General features: G+C 46.2%; 1 protein-coding gene and 1 pseudogene across 1 annotated transcript in view; one reads left to right on the top strand and one right to left on the bottom strand.

The window, feature by feature from the left end:
- CRAMP1 (cramped chromatin regulator homolog 1) overlaps positions 1–16789 on the bottom strand; it is a 69732-nt gene that overhangs the window by 32677 nt on the left and 20266 nt on the right. The window contains exons 4-6 of the mRNA XM_028152904.2: positions 12819–12972; positions 5812–5895; positions 2193–2241 (exon numbers count right to left, since the gene is read on the bottom strand). Coding sequence (XP_028008705.2) covers positions 2193–2241; positions 5812–5895; positions 12819–12972 — 287 coding nt within the window. The remainder of the gene's footprint in view (positions 1–2192; positions 2242–5811; positions 5896–12818; positions 12973–16789) is intronic.
- Positions 11384–11932, top strand: LOC103290479 (protein LSM12-like; annotated as a pseudogene).

Genomic DNA, 16789 nt, shown 5'->3' with positions numbered 1-16789 from the left:
TCCACTGAGCCAAACCGGTTAGGGCAGCTCTTCACTCTTGATACCCCTTTGCTAGCATGAGCACTGTTGTGATGTACATCGTCACAAGAACGGCTCACCCTGACCTAATTATTTCCTAGAGGTGCGACTACGGGGCCAGAGGGTTTACATACTTATGAGTGGGACATGTTACAAACTCATGGTCCTTCACTGCTGTTTGCAAACAGACCTCTCCCTGCAGTCGTGAAACATGATACCATTTCAATTTCCTTTCTTCTTACTTTGAGCCAAGTGGAGTGCGAATGGCACAAGGGAGGTTTCTGAGAAGGCTGGTAGTGTAATATTTATTGTTTTTTGACCTGGGTGGGACCACTTTGTGAAAACCCAGAAGTTGTGCACTTAGGGTCTATACATTTTCCTGCAGACTCTTCATATTTCAATTTAATATTAAAAGAAACTACACTGTGATTCTGATTTCAACTGCATGTATTTGTGGATTAATTTAGGGAGAGCAGACCTATTTATAGAGCCATGTCCCTCCATGCCATCAACCTGGATTATCAGTTGGCGTAAACCTTGATCTGGCTGAGATTGTCCCTGTCAGGTGTCGCCACTCTATGCTCCTCACCACCCCCTTCCTATACTGTCATCTTTAGAAAGAAGTCACTTCGAACAGCTCACTCTTAAGGGAAGGGAGCTATGCTCCCTTCCTTGAGGGGGGAGTATCTACATAAATTAAGTAGAATTCTTCATGGGAAATTTGCATTTTGTCCTTCATTCATTCATTCATTCATTCATTCATTCATTCATCGATTCTATCAGTATGGACTGATGGAAATCTGTTTCCTGTAAGTTGTAACCCAATATTATATTACTAAGTAAGGAGTCAAAGCACATACAATGATTAGACACTCCTGAATCCCTGATGATTTGGAAACATCCTTCCCATCATCTCACCTGGGGCTTCACTGAGGCAACTCCTTGCCGAGACTGAGAAGTCTCAGCTCTGCTCCTGGGTTTATTGGTACCTTCAGACTTTCAGCTTGGAGCTTTGGTGCTCTCTAACCTCCAGCAGCCCCCCAAAACAACCCTCTGGTCATTTTCAAACTTATCAAAACATTCCTTCCTCCCACCCCTAATCAGGTGTTTCTCACTCTCCTGTAGGACACTGTCCCCTCTGTGCTATCACAAAAAAGAAAAACTAAGACAAAGCCACGCAAACTCACTGCTTTTCCATCAAACTAGCCCCAAAGCAAAGAGCTGGGAATACCTGCTCACCCAACAAATCTGGGACAACTGAAATAAAAGGTGAAGTGAGATCTGCCCCAAAAGACTGCATCACAGAGGAAGCATGCTCCCTCACCTGCTAGTGAGATAGTAACATCAGAAACCATCACAGCCAAGAATATTTCCCCTACTTAACAAGGTTCCTCAGATGCACACAACACCACTCAGATAGCCCAGATCTTGGAGCAAACACAGCTTCCACCTGACAAATGCAGGGCAGGTGTAAGGGTGGGAAGGAATATGGGATGCTGAAGCAACAGATAAATGGGGTGGGGAGGTGACAAATGATCCACAAGCCCATGGCAGGTGGCCTCTTTCTATTTGCCTGACCATACCCTACACACATCCAGGAGGCTCCCTTTGCCCACCACCACCAGTAGGTTAAGACTACCTACACTCCTGGCAGTTGAAGTGAGTCTGTTCTTTCACATGGTGGTGGTATGTACATCCTAGCTACTATCATGACTGGCTGCAAAAGGGTAGCAGTTCATAGAAATAAAGCCTTAAGAATGCAACACGAACATCTGTAAGAGCATCCATGCTGGCTAAAGCCAGAGCAGAAGCACATACAGCGAGCCCCACCTAGCAGGAGCTCACACCTGAGAAACAGGGGCTCACAGGCCATCCAACCCCGGGCTGGGGGAGACAAGAATCAGAGGTCCAGGAAGACGGTATATAGCAGCAACCAGTGAAGACTGTTCCAGAAGATAGTTCGACCTACAGGACAGCTGAACTTTGACCAGCAGAGTTCTTGGTTGGTGGGGGAGTTGACCCAAGACAAGGAACAGAGTGGTCCGGGTAAAAGCACAGAAGCTCTGGTGGGGTGAGTGGGAGGGACAGGTGAATATTTCTAGTTCTGTATTTCAGAGTACAATGCAAACGCCCAACATGAGCAGGTGGTGTCTCATAATAAAATTTGTACTTACCCAACCTGAATGAGCTCATTCAACTTCGTGGCATTCTTGTCATCCATACCTTTAAAAAGAAAAAGAAATAGACATGACCTTGGAGCAGTTAGGAGCAAAACTGGTAAAGATATAATTATCTTCCTTGTAGAATCCAAACAGAGTATCTAAGGTCTTCCAAATAAAACCCCTATGTTAGCTGCAGCCCCTCCCTCCAAGTTAAAACAAGACATCATTTGCATGTCCTCTCCACACACCGACTTTCTCATGGGACTACTATCTGACTCTGCACAGATGATCACTCCTCCCAAAAAATTCTCTCAGACCTCTGGGCTATGCTGAACCTCCACTGGTCCTCAACTGCTAGTTTAGAGACTCCTTCCTCAGGTAACACTGCGCCCTGTGCACATTTCTCCTGCTGGGCTCTCGTTACCTGCGGGCCTGCCTAAGTCAGCTTTGAGCCCTAGGTCCCAGGGTCTGCTGGATGATTAGCCCAGATACTGCACATTTCCTCTGCCCTCCTGGTACTTAGTACTATCCTCAGGACATGCGAGAAAGCAAGTCGAGTAACCAGGTAATGGGAGAATCTAGGCGGTGGATGTTTGGGTGCTCACTGTAAAATCTTTGAATGATTCTATATTTTTTGGCGGGGCAGGGGTGGTACAAACACACAGCCAGACTAAAAACCAAAGACAAGGACAAAACCTTAAAAGCAGCCAGAGAAAAAACATCTCTTCTAGAGCAAACAGGACATAGATGTGACCTCTCACCAGAAACAGTACAAGCCAGAGACAGTGGAACATCTTTAAAGTGATGAAAGAAAAAAACCTTTCAGCCCTAACTGGTTTGGCTGTGGATAGAGCATCGGCCTGCAGACTGAAGGGTTTGATTCTGGTGAAGGGCACACGCCTGGGTTCCGGGCTCGAATCCCGTGTGTGTGTGTGTGTGTGTGTGTATGTGTGTGTGTGTGTGTGCAAGAGGCAGCCGATCAATAATTCTCTCTCATCATTGATGTTTCTATCTCTCTCTTCTTCTCCCTTCCTCTATGAAATCAATAAAAAAATATATATTTTAAAAAACCTTTCAATCAGAATCCTACACCCAGCAAAAGTATCTTAAGAATAAAGACTTTTCAGATAAATAAATAAATAAATAACTATTAGAATTCATGGCCAACACAATTACACAAAGAAGATTAAAAAAAGTTCTGAAGAGAAACAGTACCAGATGAAATGGATGTTCAGGAAGGAAGGCACGGCCCCGGAAAGGATAAACTTATAGACTTGCTCATTAAAAAAGAGGTCACACACAGACCTGCCTTCAGATGGGCATAAATCGAACAAGCACACATGAGTGTAAAGGCAGTTGTGATGCTGCATGAAGGGAGGGTCTGGAGTGCTGAGAATGTGTGACACGGTGGCCCAGCCTGTTGTGGAGGTTTGTGAACATTTGAGCTAAGATCAAAGGACTTCATAGGTAAAGGGGAGGAAAGGCCCATCATCCTGTGTCTGGCAGGTGGGACAGGTAAGACAGAAGGCTGGCACCACCCCAACTTTAGGGTTTGCGTCACCAAATGGGGCATGGTTCAAAAAACTGTCCTTCAAAGAAAAGCAAACTGGTGAGTACTACAGGCAACCATAGTATCCCCCCTTCACTCTGTCCCGACATTGGTGCTGTGGCAGATGGAATAGCGTGGGTGTAAAAATCAGGACTGGAGGCAGCATGGAACCTTGTCACTTAATAGCTAAGGAAGCTTGAAGTCTTTAGTTTTTCATCAGAATGGAATGTCCTCAGTCCCTTTTTCAGACAGGCACAATGCCATCTCACGTAGCTGTTACGATGCTTTACACAAGGCAATATGTGTCAAAGTCCCTGGAATACAGCAGGGACTCAAAAGTCTACTATTTCAAGATTTGCATATGCCTGGATCTGTTAGAAAAAGGAATTAATAAAAAGCGTGCTCTGACCTCCTGAACACTCATTTCCTGAACAGCCCAGAAAGCATTACCACTAAGCAGATATGAGAGGCTGCCATGTACAGGGCACTCTGCAGAAGGCTGCGGGTGGAAGCAAGTCCTTCAAAAAGATTCACGAAATGACACAACAGCGTCCCACCATTTGTATCAGTGGGTGAGGGATGAGAGGGAGAAGCCACACCAGGGTGTGTGTGTGTATGTGTGTGTTTAAACATGTGCAAGTGTGACATGTAACTGGGCTGAGACAGATGACCAGGCATTACCATCAGGAAAGAGCAGCCAAGCTGGAGGGGCGCCCAGCATGGAGATGAGCTGAAGTCCAAATGTAGAGGCCCCTTGGGTCAGGGGGCCAGGTGATAACCCAGGGGCGGCAGGAAGCTATCCAAGGGCATGGAGCCAACAAGAGGATGATTCGTATGCAATGAGAGACTGGCTGAGAGGCTCTGGCTGAGCGGCTCAGATGTGGCAGGCATGGAGGAGTGGTCATGAATCGTTAACAAAGAAGGTGGTACCCACACACTGCCATGAAAAGAAACATTTTAGGTTTAGGGCAGAGAGAAGGATGCAGAAGACAAAGTAGAGACTCAAGGGAGATGCGGCCCAACAGTCCCTCTGAACAGACCATTCAAAGCAGAAGCTGGGCGGGTTTACAAAGAAGTCCTCAGGCTGTGGAAAGGACAGGGTAGGGAACCAGACGCTTGTTCCATTCAGAGCCTCTTACACATTCTTTCCTGTTTGATGAGAGGGGAGGTCACCAAACACAGGCTGGATGTGCAGAGCAATCAGTGACTGCCCTCATCCCCAACCTTCTGCTGCTTCCACACCCCAGCCACCTGCCCATTCAGCAGTGACATATTAAGTGACTGGTAAGATGATGGCTATGGTCATCTCATATGATCTCATTTAACCTTCAGAGTGGCTCTGTGGATGCATGACAGGCAGACAAGTGGAATGTGCAGAGGCAAGGGTGCGCCCTCTTGTATGTGGCCAAATGAGGAAGCAAGGTAGGGATGCAAGGCAGTGGGCACAGGTGTCCAGGGAAGGCAAGAGCACCCTCTACATCTGAAGGGAATCTAGTCACAAGGAGAGGATAGGAACAATGCAAAGGGAGGGGCCCTAACACTTCAAAGTACCAGTGTTACTAAAGACCCAAAATGGGGCTTTTCTAGGTCCAAAGACTTAAGGGACACCACAGCCACGAGCAGGGCAATGTCCTCAACAGGTGCCCACCTGGCATGCTGGGACGTGCTGGGAAATCGGAATATGGGCAGGATATTAGGTAAGATTGTGGTCCCTGTCTGAGAAATGTGTTGGGTGTAATCATAGGGTTGTAGGTATGTAGGAGAATGTCCTGTTCTCAGGTGACAGAGAGTGAGGGATTTAGGGGTGTGCCAGGATGTCTGCAACTTAAAGTCAAATGGCTGAGCAGAGAACAAGCAAGTATGTGAAGGGGGAGAAGAAGGGGTGCGACTGCACACGTAAATGTAACGAAGGCTACCGACTGGGAAGTTTAAGTGCAGGTATGTGGCAGCCATTACATTCTTCTTCACTGTTTCCGACATTAAAATGTTTAAGACAAAAGTTGGAGGGAAAACAGAAGGGCCACTGGGACCAAGACCCAAGAGTGCCAGGACAGCAGGCCCTGCCAGGCAGCCCGTACTCACAGCCCCCAATCTTCTTGCGCAGTTCACCGTAGCAGATCAGACCATACAGCTCCTGAGACGACTTCTTCAGCCCTCGAGAGAACACTAAAATGAAAGACAGGCATGATAAGGTTTTAGAGGAGGGAAAAACACAGCTGTTCCGGAGTCGGCCAGCTCTTGTGCACAAAAACAGTGCTGGGGGAACATTCCACACCGCTGATTCCTCGGTTTTGCTCACTGCACCTTGGAACTACAGAATATCAACATCAGGGGAGATGGGCAAAGAGTATATGGGAGCACAGTGCTGTTTTTGTAATTTTCAAAATAAAAAGTTAAAACCAGAAAAAAAAAGGGGGGGGGGTAGGAAATTAGTCCTAACAGGCAGATCAATGTCCCCTGGGAGGAGAAAATGGGATGTTCAACACAGCCGGTTCCCAAGGAGGCAGAGGAGCTGGGACATGACCATCACCAAACTTGTCTTCCTCTTCTCTCCATATTTGCAGAATTAGCCTGAGCTCTGTGTGAGGTGGGCAGACCTGGAACTGTGGAAGCTGACCTGTCCTGTCTCCTCAGACCACTGATCTACATGACCTGGGCCTGGGGCTAGAATCATAGCTCCACTGTTCAAGACCGCTAGCACCCACTCTCCATTGTTCCCTAATAAGAGGCCCACTTGTATTTGGGAAACAACACAGATGGGTAAGGCATGGCCACACCACTAAGGCCCAGCCTTTGGATTGAGCAGAAGTGTTGTGGGAGACTTCTGAAAGGTTCCTCAAGAGGCTGATTCGGGCAGAATTACGCTTATTTTTCCTTCAGAACTGCTTTCTGGAGCCATCTTAGTCACAGCAAAGTGCTAGGGATGGCAGAGCAGAAAGACAGGAGGTCCTGGGTCCTTGGTGCCTGCCCTGGACCGCCCACTGCAGGCATCTCCCGACATGAGAAAATGAACTTTGACATGCTTGAGATACTGTTGTTTTGAGTTTTGTATTCTATGAAGCCAAATCTAATTGTGATTTGGAAGCCCAGCTACAGCACAGTCTGTGTACCTTTTAGATCATCTCAGAGCAGCAAACCATGTCATTTGTCCTTCACCCACACAATTGTTCCTCCTCAGAGACCCCTTTTCAAAGTCCTAACATTCAGCTATGTGTGATTATAATCACAGAAGAGGAAAAGAAAAATATATTAGCAAATGAAGAATAAGTCTTGCAATAAATAATCTAAAACAAGGATTCTGGACCTTCGACAGGCTCTAAGGAGCCTAGGACTCAGCTAACTTCACACACTAACCGTTCCAGAATGTTCTCCTGAAAGATTCACAGATCGCATCAGACTCTCAAAGGGGACCAAAACTCAGGACACTTTAAGATCCACTATTCAATGAATAAACAAATACATTCTTTCCTGACAATGGAATATTATTCAGCCATAAGAAAGAATTAAGTTCTGACACATGCTACAACCTGGATGAACCTGGAAAACATCATCCTAAGTAAAAGAAGCCAGATACAAAAGGCCACATGATTCCTTTTACATGAAATGTCTAGCATAGGGAAATCCAGAGACAGAAAGCAGACTTTGGTTGTCAGGGGCTGGGCGAGGGGCTGAGAAATGGGTAGACAGTGCCAAGCCCTGATGCAAATGCCAGTGCAGCACAAAGAGGCAGATGGGCCCGTGGGCTTAATGTGGTCAACTGGCTGTCACCACATTAGAGACATTATCAGGACCAGCTAGAGAACCTCAGCAGAGCCATTAGTTCAACAGAAAGCAGGCAGGCACTGCTTGTGAGGGCACATCAGGACAACACCAGCAAAAAGACATGATGAGATGCCAAGAAGGTAGGAGATAGAGAGGCGGGAGAAAAGGAAACACGGGCCACAGGAAGGAAGGACACATGTTGGGTCTATCCTGCGGAGCTGGCCATGGAACCAAGGTACAGTACGGGAATAGAACTTGAGGGCAGCGGACTCATCCTCTCCTCATCCCTGAGCTGGAAGAAGGGCTGAGGAGGGCTCACATCTACACTGGGAATCTGAGCGTCCCCTGCAACACCGCCCACTCTGCCAGTAGCATGGTCACGCTGAAAGGACAGAACATGCTAGGTCACAGCTCCTGGAATCTTCTCCCGCCTGCCTCCACACTTTATCACCAGCAGCTTCCCAATCCTCACACACTGGTGCCCGCCTTTCTCATTGGAAGAGAGCTTTTCCAGAAGAGCCAAAGTGGATGAAGGGCCTGCACTCACAGACTGACTTTCAGAAAGTCACCCAAGAATATGACATGTAACCAAAAAAGAAAGATGTAAAAGACAACATGGAAAGAGCCAAACAGCTAAAACTTATTCCCGAGTGACACCCAGAAAGGTAGGGAGGTTGTCTGTGAAGACCACAGATGTTAGTAGCAGCGTTGGACTCAGTAGGATCCCGACCAGCGTTGATATTTCAAATAAGCTAGTGATCTGAGAATCAGTGACAGCTATGGCTGAGCACAGCAGCACATACAGACACTGTGCTGCCAACCTGAGGAAGAACGAAACGTTGCTAACTTGCCACAATACACCAAAGCCAGCAGAGAATCGTGTGTTAATGGTCTTGTGGACACTGAAAGCAAACCAATAAAGCAGTATTAGTGAAGGGCCTGCCGAGTCAAACCTAGGACCTGCCCCCTAAAAGTGGACACCCATTTCCGTGGTCTGTAGAAAGTGGCAATCTCACATAAACAGATATGCTGTTTAAAGGTCTCCGATACAATGTTTTGTTCTGTTGTACTTCCCCCATAAATATAACAGGCTGGGTAGGAGGCCCCTGCAACTAGAGGAACTGGAGTTGGGATGGTGAGCCCTCCTCCCAGGCAGTCCCCTGGTCACATACAGCAAACGCTGAGACATGTCCTCTGCAGGGACTGGAACCAGGACTGCACGAGGTGGCTAGTGGAAGGCTTTGGAGCCAGAAAGATACCTTAAAATGACGAGGGATAAACAAGAACACTCCTGGCCAGAAAGAACCTGCTGGAGCCATAAACTAGCTCAGCAGAAAAAAGGCACTTTATATGGGGTATTGCTGTGAAGATGGAACTTGCTGTGAGCGGAACGCGCTTGATTGCCAGGTGCTCCTTCCTGCCTTTATCAAGGACAGCCCAGATGGGAAATACGGCAAGCAGCAGACAGACACCCAGGCAGCAGGCTGGACATTCATCCTCCCAGAAGGCAGCACTCATGACAAGACACTCAAGATGAGACAGACTGACTTTCAGAAAGTAACTAAAGAATATATGTAACAAACAAAAAAGAGAATGATGTGAAAGACAACACAGAAAGCGCCAAAGAACTAAAACTAATTCCCGTGTGCCGCGCAGACTTAGCTGTCCCAACTGTGTGAGGTTAGCTAAAGAAAGTACATTGGAAGGAACAAAGGGCTGTATGAAAAAGATGTCCTCATTTGCATTATTTAAAAACACTAGAAGTAGCCTGGCTGAGTAGCTCACTGGTTAGAGCGTTGTCCTGACAGGCCAAGGTTGCCCAACAGGTTTGATCCCCAGTCAGGGTACATACAAGATTCAACCAATGAGTACATAAATAAGTGGAACAACAAATGGAAGTTTTTTTAAAAATATAATTGTTTTTTTTTTTACAGAGAGGAAGAGAGAGGGATAGAGAGTTAGAAACATGGATCAGCTGCCTCCTGCAACCCCCCACTGGGGATGTGGCAACCAAGGTACATTGACCGGAATCGAACCTGGGACCTTTCAGTCGCAGGCCGACGCTCTATCCACTGAGCCAAACCGGTTTCGGCAACAAATGAAGTTTTTATCTTTCTCGTCCCTTTCCTCTCTTTCTCTAAAATTAGTAAATTTTTTTAAAAAAGATGAACTCATTAAAAAATAAAAACACTAGAAGTAGATTGTAAGTCCAAAAGGAAAGGTAGAGTTTATTCATTTAAAAACATCAACTCAAAGAATTAACATTTCATGAAAAACATGGGGAATGTCTATGGCAACATGAAGAGGTGGTCTGAAAACATCACATTTACAGAAGATAAAGGTGAGGAGATGCTGGCCGATGGAGCACAGCTCCTCAGCTTATTGTCTGGGTGGCTTGGACCAGGGTCTCCAATGCTAAGCCAGGGTTTTCTCATCTGCAGTGAGGGAGACAGCACTTCCAGGGAAAAGTACGAAATGTGCTCAATGATGGGCACAGAGTAGGCCCATGATGAGATGATGAGGTGGCAGTGAGGGCAGAAGAGAACTCACGGGAGGATTTTTGGGAGCACTGACAAAGGAGCTCAGTCTTGGAAGGTGAATGGGGTTAGGGAGGACAACAGAGTAGGGGTGACAGGAGTCAAGGCACAAAAGGAAGTGCAGGTCAGCAGGAGGGTGGCAACCCCATCCTGGGAGCCAAGGCAGGTAGGATGAGGGTATGGGACAGGGCAGGGGGAGGGGGCTCAGGCAGACATGGGTCTTGTGTGGATAAAGCTATGTGGAGGGTGGGTTGGGGAAGAACAGGACCAGAAAGAGGGAGAACATCAATGATCTAGAAAAGGACCTAGGGGGACTGGTCTGAAAAGCTCTGAGGTAGACCCAGCGAAACCATGACTGGTGGGTGAGAGATGTCCATGAAGATTCAAAGGGAAATCTACTCAGAGAAAGTGTCAGCTAACTACTATGACTGCCTGGAGCTTGGGCCCCCAAACAAATTTCTCCAGGGCAGGGTCAGCAAACAAAGGCTCACGGGCCAAATCCTGCCCAGGGCCTCTTGCTATAAATAAAAGTTTTGCTGAAACACAGTAACATGCATTCTATCTACATTGTATCTACAACGAGCTAAGACAGGAGAGTGAAGTCATTTGGTAAAGACTGTAAATCTCCCAAAGCCAAAAATATTTATCATCTGACCCTTTACAAAAAAAGAGACTGCTTGATTCAAGCTCTCTAGGTCTTTCTAAAGCTGGAGGAGGAAGTCCTGGTCCTGGCATCCTGATGCGTCAGTCCTGATCATTCTAGTTGGCCAACGCACTCACCAGGCCAGAACACCAGAGGGCAGGGCAGAGAGGGAGAGAAGGCTGCCACGAAGGACTCACAGCACAGGTTCAAAGAGGGAGTGATCTGACTGCAGCTATCACAGTTTTTTGTTTTTGTTAATCCTTACCCAAGGATATCTTTTCCACTGATTTTTAGAGAGTGGAAGGGAAGAAAGGTGGGAGGGGGGAGAGAGAAAAACATCGATGTGAGAGAAACACATCAACTGGTTGCCTTCTGTATGCTTCCCAACAGAGGCCAGGGATCAACTTGCAACCCAGGTATATGCCCTTGTCCAGGAATTGAACCCGAGACCCTTCGGTGCGCAGGGCCCACATTCTAACCACTGAACACACCAGCGAGGGCTCATATTCTGGATCAAAAGTGGTATTATTTGAAGAGAAGCATCAGAAATAAGTGAAGTCAGTAAAAGCAAATGTCTGGTCTATGACCAAAACTGTAGAAATGAAGAGTAAGATTAAAGAAGGTGAAACTGGCCTGGCCGGCATGGCAGTGCTCACTGGGCGCCCGGCTTTCGCCCGCTGCAGCTGCCGCCAGCCACAGCTGCTCTCCCAAGATGGTGGCTCCTCTGGGCAAATACTTCGGCATTAGGGGCCAGGTGTCCTGCCAGACATGCCAGGAGCAGCGGCTTCAGGGCAGGGCACTACCAAAATGCTGGCTTTAAAACGTCCCTCTTCCAATGGAAAGCCCAACCATGTAGACATCTTGTTCATAAACTTAAGTTTCAGAAGTGGAAATAATTAATGACCGAACAGAAACTCCTCCTCCCCTAGTGTCACTCAATGTTAGTAAACTTGCCAGCAAAGCACGGACAGAGGAGGAAAAACTGAGCCAGGCCTATGCAGTCAGCGCTGGTGTCTCTCTGGAGGGCCAGCCGCTCTTCCAGACCATTCACAAGACCATTAACAACTTTAAATGGCAAAAAAAACCATCACAGTCATGGAAGTTGTTATTACACCCTCATATCAAGTGGAAAACCGTAAAGCAAAGAGGAGAGTGCACTGAGCCATGTACACAAAATAGTTTTAGAGATGTGGAAAGCCAAAAGATACTGCAGCATTCACAAGCCCAGCAACCACAGAAGGAGGCTGCCCTGTCGTCCTGAGTCCACATACATGGAGGACTCGTCCAGCATCCAGCCAAGGAGGCGACGGTCGGTGGCTTCAGCGGAGGCAGGCCGAGGGAGGGAAGGGATCCTATATTTCCTGTTGGCTCTTGTTAACAAAGGGTCAGCATCTCTAAGTCTTAGATTTGAACAAAGAAGAAACCCAACAAAAAGAACAAGAGAATAATTTAACACGTTAAGCGCCACATCAGTCACCAGTGACTGACACTATACTTTCCGTTTGGACCTCGTCAGTCTCCGGCCGCCAGCAGATCAGTGAAATCGGATATCGCGGGCTAAACGGAAAGGAACACAAAACAGGCTTGGCGCTTAACGTGTTAAAAGTTGCATCATTACTTGACCAACAGACTGATCCACCATGTCCTCTTCATAGCCCTCTTCTGGAACAGCCACCTTGTTAATTTTATTTTGAAAATTTCTTTCTGGCTCTATCCTTTCACCTCTGACTTGCATTTCCTAGTCTGTCCCCACCATCCTATTTTTGTAAGTGGCTATACTTGCCTTCTGAATGATTGAAAAAAACTTTTACATCTTCTCTTCCAACATAAAATAAGTTGACTGTGATACATAAGTTGGGACTAGAACAGCAGACAGATGTCTCACTTTAAATTTTCCCTTTTTTGCCCGGCATTGCTTGAATTAGTTTTATTTTTCTTAATGTTAAATATATGTGAAAGTATATTTAAAAATATTAATACTTAACATTATATCAATATAAGTATTTTTTTAAAAAAAGAACATCCCAGGCCACGTGGCTGGGCAAGAATGACACCAGAGAGTGTCCTGTGATTTTTCAAAAACTGCTCCTGACCAGATCCCAACCCTGCCCCCCAGCTTTCCCAGAGACCGAGCCTCGAACGCTCACCATTGTCGAAGTCGATGTACTTGGTGATCTTGTGCCACGTGCGGTAATAGAAGTGCCTCACTTGCTCCTTGTTCTTCACCATGCTGGCGGGCTTGCCCTTCTTCTTATACTTGAGAGCTATGTTGTTCTGGATTGCTTCAAAGTCTTTTCCATGCTGGAAAACAGGCCCATGGTAAAAGTAGAGGTTAAAACAAGGCACCTTCTGTACGACGCAGACACTTCCAGAAAAGGGACCACTGTGACCAATCAAGTTCTTCACAGCTCTTATTTGTGCATCAACTTCAACCTTGCTTCCCTAGAACTCAGATTTTCATCAGAATCAGCTATAGCAGCGATGGAAACAGAGGGATAGAACTCTCAAAGCAGTGAATATCAAAGAGGCAAGGTCCGTAGAGCAGGAAAAACAAAGCTTATTACTCAGACAAATGGCCCAATTTCTATAGTTCTTTGGAGACCCTGAATGAGACAGCTCTGTGAAACAATCATCAGAACAGAACAGAACATGACGGAGGTGTTCAGAGGGTTGTGCATCTGGCATCTTAAATTACAACAAGACATTGACCATTCAGAAGCACCCTCAGCACTTTCATCACATAAAATATATTCTATATTTGAATAGGGATAGCAAATTTGAACATTTAACAAGAGAATCACACAGACTATGCTCTGAATACATCTATGGACCGTCCCGTTCTTCGACACCTCCACTCAAAAGCCGAATACATCTTAGATTTTTCAGAAAAGAATTTCTGTCCTAGGGAACAGTCACCATCTTTGTTGTTTCAGGTATTATCATGGGAACCTATTGTTGATACTCTCATCAGAACCAAGCCAGTAAAAAGTACTATAAAGGGCCCAGAGGTAATGGCACCCCAGCATCAACAAACATCCTTAGCTTCTAAATCCCACTTTCCAAAGGGAACCAGGGCTCTTTGGAGAAATGGATGCTCCCAGATCTGGGGCAAGGAAAGTACCAGGTGAATCTGGAATATCTTGTGGTGCCAGAAAGGGAGGACATTCTCAAAGTATAATAAGAACGTGTTGAAAGCATACAGAAGCCAACCTGAAGAGGTTACCAATGGCCAAATCTAGAACAATTTGAGCAACAAAATCAACAATGATAATGAATGTCAACTGTAAATGAAAAATAAAAGGAAAAACATAAAAATAATAAGAATGGGTTATGACCTATAGAATAGCCTAAATATACCTGAGTCCACACAAATACTATAAAAAGCCAAATACATACATAATTGGAGAAGGGAGCACTTTTTTTTACACTGGGTTTCCAATTAATAAATGTAGAAATAATGGAGTCAGAAGATCATCACTGGGCAAACATCACTGTAACAGTTCTTTCAGGGAAGAAGCTGCAATGGTGGCTAAAATTAGTGGAAGAACAATGAGAAACAGGGTGTTGACTCAGTATCAAAGTGAAAAATGACTTGGCGTTGGAGAACCTAGGAGATGCACATTCACACCACCAGGACTGAGGTAGATTGCACCCTGCACTCCAGATAGGATGCTCCAAGGGCAGCACAACACTCCTGCGGTGCTCCTAACAAAAATGCAAAATGAAAATCGAATCAGTCCCCTTTACTAGAAGACTATAAATGAAACCTTACTTTATCCTTAAAAAGAAAATTGAATTGTGAGGTGGCAAGCCTTAGTAAGCCCACACTGAGGGCTGTAACACAAACTAACAGTCTAGGAGTCTTCAAAAGTGTCCGGGTCATGAAAGAGTGGGGGAAAAAAGGAAACAGAGGACCTGTTCCAGAACTTAGCAGTCATGACAACTAAATGCAATGTGGGATCCTGATCCAAAAAGGGTGTCTGTGGGAATACCAGCTCAATCTGAGTAAGGCCTTCAGGTCAGTAAAGGTATTGTACGCACATTGATTCTCCTCATCTGCAGGCCATACTGCAGTTATGTGAACATTGGGGAAGCAGAGTGAAGGGCACATGAAGTTCTTTGTACTTTCTTTGCAACTTTTTCCAAGTCTAAAATGGTTTCCAAATGAAAAGTTAAGGGAGAACCAAGATGGCGGTGTAGGTAAATGACAGTACTCACCACCTCCCACAACCACATCAAAATACAACTAAAATATGGAACAACCATCATTCAGAACCTCCTGAAAGCTGGCTTAATGGAAGTCCTACAACTAGAGAAGTAAAGAAGAAAGCACACGGAGACTGGTAGGAGGGGCGGAGGCATGAAACGGGTTGGTCTGACACCCATGTGTGTCATTTTTTTTCAATCAGGAGGGACATCTTGGCTGCAGAGGCCTCCTGTGAGGAGCAAGGGGTCCTAGCCCCACACCAGACCCCCCCAGCCCAGGATTCCAGAGCTGGGAAGAGAAGTCCCCATAACTTCGAGCTGTAAAAACTAGCAGGGATTGTGGTTGTGTGTGGCGGAAGCAGCTGGAGACCCAGGGCTGGCACATGAACTTACATGGACTTGCTCCCTCTGAGCTTCAGCACTGGGGCAATGGCTCGGGGTGATCCAGGGACATATGGGGAGGAACTGGATTGTCTGGCATCAGAGCAAGAACTTGGGGGTGGCTTTCTCCTAAACAGAGGTGCTTGCAGGGGCCATTGTTCCTATGCTGAGACCTCCCCCATCACAGAGCTGACTGACAGTCATACTCGAGTTTCCATCAGCCTGGCTCACACTGTTTGATCTGCCCTGGTGATTCCCTGAGACCCTGTCCCATCCAATTTGCAGCCCAATCCAAGCTGTTTGCAGTGGCTTTTCCATATGAATGGCCTGACCTGGCTCAGTCTTCATACTTTCCTAAAATCTCTCAATCAAGCAGCAGCTGACGTCTGCATGCCCCATACCTATCAATAAGAGGCCCAAGACAGCTCAGCCTCTCCTGGGCGCTTCCAAGCATTTCTAGCATGACCACAGTGTTCTACACTTAGATGAGGCTTTCAGCAATTATCAGCCTGGTGAACAAGAAGCACAGGATACTGGCCTTATGAGTAAGAATTGTACCACAGAAGCAAATACAGTCAGACACACAGACATAAGAAGGGAAATGGAAAGCTGGCAACAGGCTCTGTGAAGAACTGCCATTGAAATGGAGTAAGAGGATGTCAAGGACGATGATGTGGGTCTAGGCATTCGCCCTGATTTTTTTCACCTCCTCTGTCATGGAGGCCATGACCATGACAATGACCATGACCCTGGCCACAGGGAGGAGTTTAGGATGGGCTCAGCCAATCTGGATCCTCCTCAGAACAGTCTTAACTGGAATAGGGGTGGGGGTGGATGTCTTGCCTCTGGGGAGTATCTGAAATGGAGAGAATAAGCACAGAAATGACACCCCAAATGCAAGAAGATGTCAAGAGGACAGATGACATTGCCAGCTTGAGTCAGCCCCTCCTTGTCCCTCCCAGTCATGAAAGCCACTCAATCAATCCCCTTGTCTCCTTCTGCTGCGCTGAGCTAGATCTCTGTCAGACTTGTACGTATAAAAAAGGCAATGACAACCTGGACAAACACTGCAGAAGTGACACTTGCAGAGCAGAAGCCTTTACCTCCATACCTCACAGTTCAAGATGTTCATGGTCATATATGCCCCAGCTAATCAGCATACATCAAGACCCCAACAGAGTCCTGAGTTTTGGTCAAACACACAAAATGACACACATAAAGCCAGCACTCATATTCTCTCTCTTTCTGTCTCTCTCACCCACTCCAATACACATACAAACAATAACACACACACTCTCACACTATTTGGCATAAATAGTACCAATGGTGGAAAGCATTAAGTGATCAGAATAGCCAATTATTATTATTAATCAAGGTACTCAGGTAACCTCAAAAGAAATACCTACCCGGTAGAAAAATTAAAACAAGAAGCTAGCCCAATGAAAAGGGAATGAACTAATCCACCTGAAAAAAGGTAAAGGCAGGTCATTGGGAATTCTTCCCCTCCTATTTTTAATTGACAACTATTGCC

Source organism: Eptesicus fuscus, chromosome 4, assembly GCF_027574615.1.
Source record: "Eptesicus fuscus isolate TK198812 chromosome 4, DD_ASM_mEF_20220401, whole genome shotgun sequence".
NCBI classification, from domain to species: Eukaryota; Metazoa; Chordata; class Mammalia; order Chiroptera; family Vespertilionidae; genus Eptesicus; species Eptesicus fuscus.
The sequence above is the reverse complement of the archived record's forward strand: the minus strand, read 5'-3'. Positions and strand labels throughout refer to the sequence as shown.